The sequence below is a fragment of the Zootoca vivipara genome, chromosome 15, assembly GCF_963506605.1.
Source record: "Zootoca vivipara chromosome 15, rZooViv1.1, whole genome shotgun sequence".
In the NCBI taxonomy this organism is placed as follows: Eukaryota; Metazoa; Chordata; class Lepidosauria; order Squamata; family Lacertidae; genus Zootoca; species Zootoca vivipara.
In genome coordinates this window covers 1,274,141-1,287,449 of record NC_083290.1, presented here as the reverse complement: position 1 = coordinate 1,287,449, position 13,309 = coordinate 1,274,141, and the positions used below count along the sequence as shown (strand labels likewise).

General features: G+C 48.8%; 1 protein-coding gene across 3 annotated transcripts; it reads left to right on the top strand.

Annotated features, from left to right (window-relative positions):
* The first annotated feature begins 2,466 nt into the window (after positions 1 to 2,466).
* Positions 2,467 to 12,078, top strand: ERAL1 (Era like 12S mitochondrial rRNA chaperone 1). Of its 3 annotated transcripts, none has more exons than XM_060268406.1 (11): positions 2,467 to 2,505; positions 3,570 to 3,731; positions 4,052 to 4,179; positions 4,285 to 4,362; positions 4,695 to 4,741; positions 4,837 to 4,898; positions 5,956 to 6,068; positions 7,105 to 7,485; positions 9,052 to 9,201; positions 9,328 to 9,408; positions 11,129 to 12,077. In XM_060268406.1, exons 1-11 carry the CDS (start codon positions 2,484 to 2,486, stop codon positions 11,249 to 11,251), a joined length of 1,347 nt encoding a protein of 448 aa, XP_060124389.1. In that variant the 5' UTR covers positions 2,467 to 2,483; the 3' UTR covers positions 11,252 to 12,077. The 3 variants fall into 3 exon arrangements, with proteins under 3 accessions (XP_060124389.1, XP_034994792.1, XP_034994793.1); XM_035138901.2 differs by having other exon boundaries at positions 2,479 to 2,652; positions 11,129 to 12,078; XM_035138902.2 differs by lacking the exon at positions 11,129 to 12,077 and having other exon boundaries at positions 2,479 to 2,652; positions 9,298 to 9,408.
* The last annotated feature ends 1,231 nt before the right edge of the window (positions 12,079 to 13,309 follow it).

Genomic DNA, 13,309 nt, shown 5'->3' with positions numbered 1-13,309 from the left:
TGTGGAAGGTGGGGGTGAGGCCTAAAAGGGTCCCTCCCTGTGAAAGGAGCATGTGGCCTAGAGAACGTTAATGCTCAGAACATTAATGCTTACGGCATCACCTGGTTAGCAGGAAAAGGAATAATGGAAAGCAGAGACCTTGGAAAGGGAGGCTGGGCTTGACCTCTTCACTCTCTCATGAAGCTCCCTAGGCCAGCCTGGGGCCCTTCCCCTTGCAGGGTTGTTGTAAAGGCTGAGTTGGCTAGAAGAGGCACAAACTCTACCCTGAGCAACTTGGGATATACAGGTGGAACTCGGAAAATTAGAATATCGTCGAAAAGTGCATTTATTTCAGTAATGCAACTTAAAAGGTGAAACCAATATATGAGATAGATCAGGGGTCCCCAAACTAAGGCCCGGGGGCCAAATGCGACCCAATCGCCTTCTAAATCCGACCCGCGGGTGGCCCAGGATCTTGGGGGTCCCTTCCAACCCTACAACCCTATGAGTGTATAATCTTCTCCATCAAGAAGGCTCAACGTTGGAAAGTCATGTGGGCGCAGCTGAAGAAAGGGAGCAAGGGTGATTGTGAGTGCATGGACAGGTTAACTGGGAACTGATTGAGAACTGTCCACTCCCAACACAGGGAGCAGCATTTTATGCATACATGTGTGTGTGTGTGTATGCTCTTGGTTTCACACATAAAATCAGTTCAGACGATGGTTAGCACAATGCTGGAAAATAACACCCACACACCAAATAACTGCAGCACCATCACAATTGACAGATGATAAATACTCCTTTAAATAATCTTCTGATCTTCCTATGCACTCGAGGTGACCGACGAAGGAGCTAAAAATTCCTCTTGCCATTGTCTCTTAAAATCTAGGAAAACTTGCTGGAGCCGAAAGATTGGGAAGGAGGATGCCAAGAAAAACAATCAAGTTGTTCTGTTACTCACAGCTGTCAATTCATTAAGGACATTTTGCTCTTAAGAGCTCACTACGATGCTTATCAATGTTTTTCCTCATTTCCCCTGCAATATGGTTTGCTATTTCAAGGCAGGTCTCCCAGGTCGGGGCCATTGAGATCCAAGAAAATTAATTCCTCATCAATGGCTTGGTTTTGTCTCGCAACTTTGTAAGTGGTTTCTTGTCTCGTTGTTGTTGTTTAGTCATGTCCGACTCTTTGTGACCCCATGGACCAGAGCATGCCAGGCACTCCTGTCTTCCACTGCCTCCCGCAGTTTGGTCAGACTCATGTTCGTAGCTTTGAGAACACTGTCCAGCCATCTCATCCTCTGTCGTCCCCTTTTCCTTGTGCCCTCCATCTTTCCCAACATCAGGGTCTTTTCTAGGGAGTCTTCTCTTCTCATGAGGTGGCCAAAGTCTTGGAGCAGGCATCCCCAAACTGCGGCCCTCCAGATGTTTTGGCCTACAACTCCCATGATCCCTAGCTAACAGGACCAGTGGTCAGGGAAGATGGGAATTGTAGTCCAAAACATCTCGAGGGCCGAAGTTTGGGGATGCCTGTCTTGGAGCCTCAGCTTCAGGATCTGTCCTTCCAGTGAGCACTCAGGGCTGATTTCCTTCAGAATGGATAGGTTTGATCTTCTTGCAGCCCACATCTTCTTGCAGTCAACATCAAAAAAACTAAGATCATGGCCACTGGTCCCGTCACCTCCTGGCAAATAGAAGGGGAAGAAATGGAGGCAGTGAGAGATTTTACTTTCTTGGGCTCCTTGATCACTGCAGATGGTGACAGCAGTCACGAAATTAAAAGACGCCTGCTTCTTGGGAGAAAAGCAGACAGCATATTAAAAAGCAGAGACATCACCTTGCCGACAAAGGTCCGTATAGTTAAAGCTATGGTTTTCCCAGTAGTGATGTATGGAAGTGAGAGCTGGACCATAAAGAAGGCTGATCGCCGAAGAATGGATGCTTTTGAATTATGGTGCTGGAGGAGACTCTTGAGAGTCCCATGGACTGCTAGAAGATCAAACCTATCCCGTCTCTTACGCCTTCCATTTATTCACTGGCATAAAGTGACTCCCTGCGCTGTTCATCGTGGAAAATGGATTGCACGGATTCAACTCGGATCACGTGACTCAAAACGGCCGCTCTGTGACTGCGGCAAAACGGATACGCAACTGAAACTCTTTCGGAAGTGATGTCACTTCCTATGTCCGGTGATGACCCTTCCTGTTTCCGCCGGGCGAACTGGAACGAGTGGGGGCAAAGAGTTCAGCTCACCCCTCGGGGTGTACTAAGTTGTGTAATAATAATAATAATAATAATAATAATAATAATAATAATAATAATAATAATAATAATAATAATAATAATAATAATAATATAGCAAATGCCCCGGCCTCTTCCTCCTAATTCCGCAAGCGAAGCCGCTCTGGCCACCGCCACCCTTCCTCTCTATAGTTCTCCTCTTCCGCCGCCTCCAGCCAATCAGAGGGCACGGCTGCATCCCAGAATGCATTTCGTGCCGCCAAGATGGCGCCGCCTGTCCGCCGAGGTGTTTCTTGAACTACGACGGAGGCGCGAGTGGTTGCCATGGCGGCGGCGGCGGGCCTGGCCCGGCGTGGCTGGCGGGCCTTGGGCCTGGCCGGACTTGGGGCCTTGTCGGAGAGAGGGAGGCCGTCGTGGCGCTGCGCCTGCTCAGGTGGCGTTGGGCTCGGTTAATCTTTGGAACTCGCCGCCGCGTGGTGTGAGGTTGTCTCGCCGGCGTCACTGGCGAGAAGCTGGATTAATTTGTAGATTGATCAGCCGAGTAGAAGGTCCAAAGCTGGAGCCTTTTTAGTTTTAGGGAAAGGGCCACTGGTCTTTAATATTGTTTTTAATGCTGTAAACCGGCCTGGGAGCTTAGGCTGAAGGGTGGGCAATTAATTCGTTTGCTAATTATATCTTAAGTGCTGGCACGACACCCGCTTTGCATGCAGAAGGCTCCAGGTTCAATTCCTAGCAGCTAAAACACTGGAGAGCTGCTGCCAGCCAAAGTAAACAATACTGAGCTTGTTGACCTTACTCAATATAAGGCAGCTGCCCGCTTTCTCCTGTTGTTCTGCATGTTCTGCCTTAGCACCCTTCTTCCTGCCAATAGTGCCTCTGGGCTTCCTGGCCTTTAATAGCCCTGCTTCCTGGAATTTCTTTGTATTCCTTAGCCTTCTACCTGCAAAAGTGTTTCCGTTTCTAGAACCTGTTTTCACCAGAGGAAAGTGTACTCTTCCTTCCCCTTCTCTCTCAGCAGATAGGCTGCAAACACGCTTTGGTTCCTGAGAATTTTCCTCCCTCTCTCATTAACACTAGAACATTTGGGCATTCAATGAAGCTGAATGTTAGGCCCAGTCCAGCACACTCTTCTTATCTTCTTATGAGTAGTTGTAATGTTTGCCGGCATTCTGTGCCGTCACACTCACAGTTCAGCTCGTATCAGAGCAAGTTCAACCCTCACAAATGCTTGACATTATGGATTCTTGGTCATACATAACAGGAAACGTCCTGAGGTTTCCCCACAACATCCTTGATCTGCCATAGGAGTATTTCTAAAATGCTGGTTTTCTCTCTTGTTATTTGGTTTAGGTATCAGCCTCCATTTCTTGAAGGACCCATCCCAGCAAGGTAGGATTGTCCCTGCTCGCTTGTATGGAAATGACTCTGCCCTGGATCACATCCTTGGGATTTCTAAAGAAGATACCCCATCTTTGGTTGGTCAGCACCCACCGCCTTTGAGCATCTTTAAAGGTGAACCTTGACTTCTGTCAGTTATGTTTGGGTAGCAGGCCAAAATTGATTTCCCTTGGTAGAAGCAGATTGGAATTTTATTATCGTCATCATCATCATCAGTTGCCAACCCTTCACCCTCAGGTCCCAGGGAGGGCTACAACATTAAAACACAATATTAAAAATGGTTTTAAACAACTTGCAGTCACAAAATTAGCCTAGTTCTGGATGTGGAAGCCTTTAGTTTAATCTACTGGGACTCGCAAATCACTGAGGTTCCATAGATTGTTCATGAGAAACCACTGGAAATAGCAAGAAATGTCTGGGTGTTCTTTCTGCAGCTGAGCAAGACATTTTGTTGGGGCACCAGCCAGATCAGCCTGAGAATCCCAAGATCTTGAGAATTGCCATCATTGGGGCTCCAAACGCTGGAAAATCGACCCTGTCAAACCAGCTCTTGGGACGGAAGGTAATGAGCTGGAGCGCACAGCCTCCATGGGTGTGAGAGGATTGGGGCAGCCCTCCAGCACTCCCTTGCATTCATTATACAACCCCTGGTTTCTCTCCTTGGCAGGTCCTGCCTGTCTCCAAGAAGGTGCACACGACCAGACGCAATGCCCAGAGCATCATCACAAAGGAGGATACTCAGCTGGTTGGTATTGAGAATTGGCCCAAGCACTCTCCCTGCCCCAACACCCAGGCACGCCTTGTGAAACTCACATGCCATGGTTTGGTGCTGTTTGCCCACAGCAACTGGCATTTGGTGGTGTGATACCCCAAAACATGGACACTCCATTTCCAGCTAACATGGTTGACAACAGAGCTACCATTCATTAATTGAGAAGTATTCTGTTTGACTCTCTTATAGCAAGAATTCCTCTCTCTTTTTTTCTTCAGTGAAGTTCTCAATGAGCAAATGCATTTCTTCAAGCGTGTCTTTTCTTAAATCTTTTAAGTGGTTTGATTCTCTGTTTCTTTGCCTAGGTTGTCTTGGACACTCCAGGCCTCACCACACACCTCAAAGCCAAAAGGTATAGAAGTAACTGGAGCCTGGGAGAGAAGCAGTTCTCTTGGGGCTGAGAAGTACTGGATTCACGCTCTGTGTTTCTTTCAACTTTTCTTTCAGGCATCAGTTGGAAAAAACTCTGCTTTACGACCCCTGTAAGAGCTTGAAGAATGCAGACCTAGGTAGGGGCTTGGTTTCTTTTTCTTCCCTCGACCTCTCCCTCCCATCATGCCACCCCTGGACCACTTATTGGTCGCCATCCTTTGCTGCTGCAGTGATTTATGTGGTGATCGTGGGAAGGATGAACCAGTGTCCCAGTGTGGTGCAGGGGTTAGAGTGTTGGACTAGGACCTGGGAGACCGGGGTCCAAATCTCCTCTCGGCCATGACTCACTGGGTGACTCTGGGCCAGTCACTGACCTACCTCAGAAGGCTGTGGGGATATAAATGGAGGGAAAACATTGCTTTATATCCCATTTATTTTATTTTATTTTATTTTTATTGCAAAACGTTTCAGTATATACATATATGTTTTCAATAAGGGTACAGCATTAATACAATACAATATTTACAAAGAATAAAAAAAATAAAAAAATGGGGAAAATAGAAGAGAAAAAGAAGAAGAAAAAGAAGGAAAATAGAGACACTCCCAATCAAAATCCCGATTATATCCACAACGTTTTGATACATGAAATGAAAATTAATCTTTTCCCCCACCCCTCCCTCATCCCCACCCGTCCACCATCCTCTCCCTCAACTATTACATCCATGTTACCTTGTCTTTCCCATTACTTAGTAGTCTTCGCAGTGTGACTCTCAGTAACGTTTATCAAATCCTCATTTGATCAAATCATTTTGTTATGATTCGTTACTAACATTTTTATCCTTTTCTTGCTCTCCATAGAGCTCAAGGTGCTGTACATAATCCTCCCCCTCCTCATTTAATCTTCACAACAACCTTGTGGGGTAGATTATGCTGAGAGTGAGCGGCTGACCCAAGGTCACCCAGTAAGCTTCGTGGTCAGGTGGGGATTCGAACCCTGTTCTTGCAGGTCATAGTCCAACACTCAGTCTAACCACACTCTGGGCTGCCAGCGCTAGAGGCTTTTTTCCTCCTTGGACCAGTTGATGTTCCCATTAAGGATCATTTTAAGATGGGCTGGTGGCTGTGTGCTGCTTGGGAGTGAAAGGTTGACCCAAGCTGACCTTGTAACCCCCCCCCCCACTTCCTCTTTTGAAGTGCTAGTTCTCGTGGATGTTTCGGACCATTATACCCGGAACCGCCTCCATCCAGAGGTGCTCAAGTGTCTGGCTCGGTTCCCTGAGCTTCCCAGCATCCTTGTCTTGAACAAGGTGAGTGTGCCCGATTTCCTTATCCCAAAAGGATGGGCTGCAGGGCTAGAGAATGTAATAAAGCAGGGGTCAGCAACCTTTTTCAGCCATGGGCCGTTCCACCGTCCCTTAGACCATGTGGTGGGCCGGACTATAAATTTTTTTGGGGGGGGGAATGAACAAATTCCTATGCCCCACAAATAACCCAGAGATGCATTTTAAATAAAAGCACACATTCTACTCATGTAAGACCATGCTGATTCCCGGACCGTCCGTGGGCCGGATTGAGAAGGCGATTGGGCCACATCCGGCCCACGGGACTTAGGTTGCCTACCCCTGTAATAAAGCAACAACTTCCATTTATTGCCAAAAGGTTCTTTTTTGTGTGTTCCATGGGGCAAAAACTACAGCAGAACCAAAAACAGCTGCAGAAAACAATCAAGGGTGCTTGCGGTTTGTTAAAATTTGCACCCTTGACTAAATAGACTTGCATCTTTATTTTCACTGCTATTTTTTTACCGTGCCTTTGGCATCCTGAGGCCTCGATGCCACTCCTCTCCAGTTCTGCTGATGCTGTCTTCCCTAGATGCCACTAATGTTGAGATTTCTTTCGGTGTTTTTCAGGCAACAATGCAAGCCAGAAATTCTGGCGAAGGGATAAAGTTCAGTTGAGTCAAGGGACTAGGGACCAGGCCCCTCAACCACCTCAGTTGATGGAATTGGCCCTTACAGCCGGCACATACTACTCATTCCACAATTGTGATTTAGTGTGGCAGCACCTATACTTTGGAACTCCCTGCCTATTGATACCAGGCAGGCACTTTCGCTACACATTTTTCAGCACCTGCTAAAAAGGTTATTTAGGCAAGCCTGTCCAGATGTTTAGGAAGTCAAAAGGTGTTTTAATCTGTTTTTAGTCTACTGTTGTTTTAGCTTTATCTTTTCACAAACTGGTTTGAGGGTTTCCCCCGCAATCAAGTGGTGCATAAATTTCAGGAAATAAATAAGTAAAAAAATTCTTGCCGCTCCTGATTCCCTCCCATTTTTTCTGTTTCAGGTGGACCTGCTGAAGAAGAAATATCTCCTGCTGGGCCTGGTGACGGAGCTGACTGAGGGGGTCGTCAATGGAAAGAAGCTGAAAGTCAAGTCCAGAGTCAAGCCAGACTCCCTTACCGACACCAAGGCCCCTGAGGTCACCCAGGCTTCAGCGGCCTCTGAACCCCCATCCCCAGAGACGAGGGATCTGGAGGCAGATCAAGGGCCTCACCCTGGCTCCGTTTTGGATGTCAAAGCCAGTGAGACTGCAGATGATGCGTACTCAGTTCCTGCAAAGGGGAACAGGAAACACATGAAGGAGAAAGCCAAGAAGGGCTGGCCCGGCTTCCAGGAGATCTTTATGCTGGCTGCTACGGATAGAGAGGAAGTGGAGACTCTGAAGGTAAATCGCAGGGCTGTTGTTTGGGGTCGGAGTATCTGCTTTGCCATGTGGTGGGTCCTAGGTTCATTCCCCAGTAGCATCTCCAGGTAGGACTGGGCTGGAGGGAAGACTTCTGTCTGGCAACAATTTCCTTTGGGGGGCAGGACAGAGGGAAGGCTGGCCCCGCCTTGCATTTTAACTAATTAATGTTTTTATTTGTTTTATCCATAAATAATATTTGTATGGGACCCAGGTGGCACTGTGGGTTAAACCACTGAGCCTAGGGCTTGCTGATCAGAAGGTCAGCAGTTCGAATCCCTGTGATGGGGTGAGCTCCCGTTGCTCGGTCCCAGCTCCTGCCCACCTAGCAGTTCGAAAGCACGTCAAAGTGCAAGTAGATAAATAGGAACCGCTACAGCGGGAAGGTAAACGGCGTTTCCGTGTGCTACTCTGGTTCGCCAGAAGTGGCTTTGTCATGCTGGCCACATGACCTGGAAGCTATACGCTGGCTCCCTCGGCCAATAATGCGAGATGAGCGCGCAACCCCAGAGTCGGTCACGACTGGACCTAATAATGGTCAGGGGTCCCTTTACCTTTAATATTTGTATGCTGCTGTGTCATAAAAAATACATCAAAGCCCTTTACAGCATAAGAAGGTTAAAAACAGACGTCAGTTAACCATTGTGGAAGGATGTCTTCTTATTTGCCTTCCTAGACCTGGCAGAATAGAAACGTTTTCAGCAGGCGTTTAAAAGTCAGCACAGAAAGGGCACATGCTGAATCTCTAGTGGCAGAGAGTTCCACAAGACTGGGCCGATCACAATGAAGCCTCGGTTTCTTCTTGTAAGACGAGCCTTCCCACAAAAGGAAGGGCCAGTGATGCTCCTGCAGGTGATCTCATTGACTGAGCAGCGATAGAAGGCTTCAGGCAGGGCCTGAGGCAACCCTGGGCCCAAGTTGTTCAGGTCTGTTACGGAACAAGAGTGTAAGGCTGTCAATGGGTACTAGCCACTATGGCTCGGCTCTGCCTCTGCGGTTGGAGGCAACGATGCTTCTGAATACGAGGTGCTGGAAACCACAGGAAGGAAGTGTGTTCCTGTGCTCGAATCCTGCTTGCAGACTTCCCATTAAGGGCATCTGGTTGGCCCCTGTGAGAACAGGAGGCTGGGCTAGGTGTGCCATTGGCCTGAAGCTGGGAGGCCAGAGTTCGAATCCCCTGCTCAGCCACAAAGCTCTCTGCCTGACCTGGGGCCAGTCTCTGTCTCTCTCTCTCTCTCTCTCTCTGTGTCTCTCTCTGTCTCTCTCTCTGTCTGTCTCTCTCTCTCTCTCTCTCCCCACCAAGCCTACCTCACAGGGTTGTTGTGAGGCTAAGATCATGGGGGGAGAACCATATGCGCCACTTTCAGCTCCTTGCACAAAAGAAAGTGGGGTGTAAAGGTGGTATAGAAAATAAATGAAAATGCCAAACACCCCCTGCCCCCCCGGAGGCAGTATGGCAAGAATCATGGGACTGTAGAGTTGGAAGGGACCTGCAGGGGACATCTAGTCCAACCCTCCTGACCTGACCCTGGCTCTGTTTCCCAACAGAGGTACCTTTTGAAGCAGGCCAGGCCAGGCCCCTGGGAGTTCCACAACGAGGTCCTGACCACCCAGTCCCCGCAGGAGGTCTGTGATAACATCATCCGAGAGAAGCTTCTCGAGTACCTGCCTGAGGAAGTGCCCTACACAGTGACCCAGGTGAGGCGGGGCTCAGGAGGTGATATGGTTGGGGACCCCCCCCCCCCTTCTTCCCTTCCCTTCACATCCTAGCATGTGTGCTCCCCTCCACTGCAGACCTGAGGGCTCCTCCTCTTTTCCCTGCAGAGCACAGAGATCTGGGAAGAGGGGCCTGGCGGGGAGCTGGTCATCCTGCAGAATTTGATAGTCCAGAAGGAGACGCATGTGGTGAGTACCTGGCCAGAAGGTGTCTCTCTCTCTCCTCCCGCCACCAGCCAAAAGAAATGTGGATGGGGTGGAGGGCATTCTCAAACACTAACATTTCTGCCAAGCTGTCAATTTGGCATTGAGGGTGGCTATTTCCCCCCCCCCAATCCATCCCAAAGCAGTAATGGTAGCAAGCATGAAGGTGCCATCTCCTCCATAGGCATTTAAAGCAGCTCCATGCCACTTCAAACAGCCGTGGCTTCCTCCAAAGAATCATGGGAACTATAATAATAATAAGCATTTATTATTTAAAACCCCACCCATCTGGCTGGGTTTCCCCAGCCACTCTGGGCGGCTCCCAACAGAATATTATTATTATTATTATTAAAGTGATAAAACACCAGACATTAAAAACTTCCCTAAACAGGGCTGCCTTCAGATGCCTTATAAAAGTCAGATACAGTAGTTGTTTATTTCCTTGACATCTGATGGGAGGGCGTTCCATAGGGCGGGTGCCACTACCAAGAAGGCCCTCTGCCTGCTTCCCTGTAACCTCATTTCTCGCAGGGAGGGAACCACCAGAAGGCCCTCGGAGCTGGACCTCAGTGTCCGGGCTAAACGATGGGGGTGGAGACGCTCCTTCAGGTCTACAGGGCCGAGGCTGTTTCAAGGAACTGTAGTTTGCTAAGCCTGCTGAGAATCTTTAGGCTGCTCCCCTATTCCCTCCCACCTCACAGAACTACAATTCTCAGAGCAGTTTCAGTGCATGCACACGAAAGCTCATACCAATGACAAACTTAGTTGGTCTCTAAGGACCCAGGTGGCGCTGTGGGTTAAACCACTGAGCCTAGGGCTTGCTGATCAGAAAGTCAGCGGTTCGAATCCCTGTGACGGGGTGAGCTCCCGTTGCTCGGTCCCAGCTCCTGCCAACCTAGCAGTTCGAAAGCACGTCAAAATGCAAGTAGATAAATAGGAACCGCTACAGCGGGAAGGTAAACGGCGTTTCCATGTGCTGTTCTGGTTCGCCAGAAGCGGCTTTGTCATGCTGGCCACATGATCTGGAAGCTATACGCCAGCTCCCTCGGCCAATAATGCGAGATGAGCGCGCAACCCCAGAGTCGGACACGACTGGACCTAATGGTCAGGGGTCCCTTTACCTTTACCTTTTTAAGGTCTCGATAAGGTGCTACCGGAAGGAATTCTCACAGCAGTTTAACAACCAATGAGTGTTGGAAAATTCAGGACACATAAAAGGGGAAGACCTTCTTTATGCAGCCCATACTTAAACTGTGGAACTCTCTCCCACAGGAGGCAGTGATGGCCACCAACCTGGGTGGTTTGAAAGAGGGTTAGACAAATTCATAGAGGAGGGAGAGAGGGCTATTGATGGTTACTAGCCAGGATGGCTGTTGGAAGCAGCAATGCTCTCTGAATGCTGATTTCTGGAAACCCCATGCGGAGGAGAGGGCTCTTGTGCTCAAATCCTGTTCTCATTGGGCCGTTTCGTTGGCCCCTATGACAAAAGGATGGACAAGATGGGCCATTGGCTTGATCCAGCAGGCTGTTCTTACATTCTAATGTAAGCCTTCTTCCCAATAAACCTCCTGTAGTTGCAGCTAAGCTTCTCAGCTGGGGAATGGGGTAGGGTGAGCAAAAAATGATGCCTAGGCTGTGAAGCCCCAAATGATGAGAATCCCACTGACACTCCTTTCTCCTTGGCCTTCCCCTTCCCCCGGAGCAGAAGATGCTCATTGGCTCCCGTGGCCACCTGATCAGCAAGATCGCCCAGGAGGCCGGCGGTGACCTGATGAACGCTTTCCTCTGTGACGTGCACCTGAAGCTTTCTGTGCGGCTGAAGAAATGAGGACCGTCACTCCCCCTGCAGCAGCCAGGCCTTGCCAGGGAAGGGGCCACTCCGAGCCAACAACAAGGCCCTGCTTTCCTACTCATGGGTCTCGCCAGCAACTGCCCCCAAGGACTTCTTCCCAACTTCTTCTCTCCTGTCCCAAAGCCTGCAGTAATTGCTTGACGGGGGCAGCCTGGCTCTCCTGCCTCAGGTCCCGTTTCAGGCGGGTCGTGTCAAGGGAGGGACTACAGACAGACCAATGGCCAGCACCTGGTGATACACAAGAAGGAAACGGTAGTGCCTGGTTGCCAATGCGTATCTTTCACTGAAATTGTGCACGTGCACACAGCTCCCTGGTTTCATGCGATGGGGACCCCCAGGCCATGTGGCTGAATCTCACACTCTCTCTGGCTCACACAGTGACTGCTGCCTGGGGTGGGTGTAGGCTGGTGCCATTTCACTCTGTGCTAGTAGGAGAAGAGACGCAAACATTTCAGAAGCTGGCACTCCCATCTCAGTTTGTCTGCATCGCCTTGAGTCGGGGCAATGGCTTGTCTCTTTCAGCCAGAGACCCTTCTGGGCTCTGATGCGGCTGCCGTGCTCTCAATAAATTGAGGTGGTCGCTCAGGCAACAGTTTTGTTGTCCCTTACTACTTGGGTCTAATGATCTCAGCCTCAGTGCCCTTCATCTGTAAAATGGGAGCCTTAATGGGTTGCCTTTTCATAAAGCAGTGCTGTAGTTATCTTGTGAATTACCCTGAGATCTTCTGATGAAGGGCGGTATGTAAATCTAATAAATAACAATAAAAATTTATTATTTAGGGTTACTGTCGATCTTTTGTGGGCATTTACAGAGCAAAGTGTATAAAGGCCATTGTTCTAGGAGGGCCCATCCTTTTTAATGGCTGAGGAAAACAGATTATATTATCAGTAGTAGTAGTCTTTGTCCATGGAGTTTTCTTGACAGGGATACTGGAGTGGCTTGCCAGTTCCTTCTCCATGTGGATCACATTTAGTCAAAACTCTCCACTATCCATCTTGGGTGGCCCTGCATGGCATAGCTCATAGCTTCTCTGAGTTATTCAAGGACAGATCGTGAAGCTGAGGCTCCAAGACTTTGGCCACCTCATGAGAAGAGAAGAATCCTTGGAAAAGACCCTGACATTGGGAAAGATGGAGGGCACTAGGAGAAGGGGACGACAGAGGACGAGATGGTTGGACAGTGTTCTCGAAGCTACGAACATGAGTTTGACCAAACTGCGGGAGGCAGTGCAAGACAGGAGTGCCTGGCGTGCTATGGTCCATGGGGTCACGAAGAGTCGGACACGACTAAACGACTAAACAACAAGTAGTAGTAGTAGTAGTGTACCACCCCTCTACCATAGTTCTCAGGGTGGTTCACAACATAAAAATACAAGATAAAAATAACAGAAAATACATCTCGGGTTCATGGATTTGAGTCCCACATTGAGTGGAAGATTCCTGCATTGCAGGGGGTTGGACTCGATGGCCCTCGTGGTCCCTTCCAACTCTCTGATCTACAAGAACAAAACATACCAATAACCCCGCCCCCAATACATTTAAAAGGGCCTGGTTGAAGAGGAATGTTTTCACCTGGCACCTAAAGGCGTATAATGAAAAGCTTAGAGCAACCCCTGCCCTCTCAGCCTCTGGCTTGCTTTGGGAACGTCCATTTTACATTGTTAAGCTGATCTTAAAGCATGACTTCTGGCTTTGGAGAGGCTGGAAATGCAACTGGTGATTTACCTGGATCAAGGATGAGGAACTCTGTGGCCCTCCAGATGCTGAACTGGAAACGATGCCTTATGAGGAACGGCTTAGGGAGCTGGGTATGTTTAGCCTGGAGAAGAGAAGGTTAAGGGGTAATATGATAGCCATGTTCAAATATATGAAAGGATGTCATATGGAGGAGGGAGAAATTTTGTTTTCTGCTGCTCCAGAGAAGCCGACACGGAGCAATGGATTCAAACTACAAGAAAGAAGATTCCACCTCAACATTAGGAAGAACTTCCTGACAGTATGAGCTGTTCGACAGTGGAATTTGCTGCCAAGGAG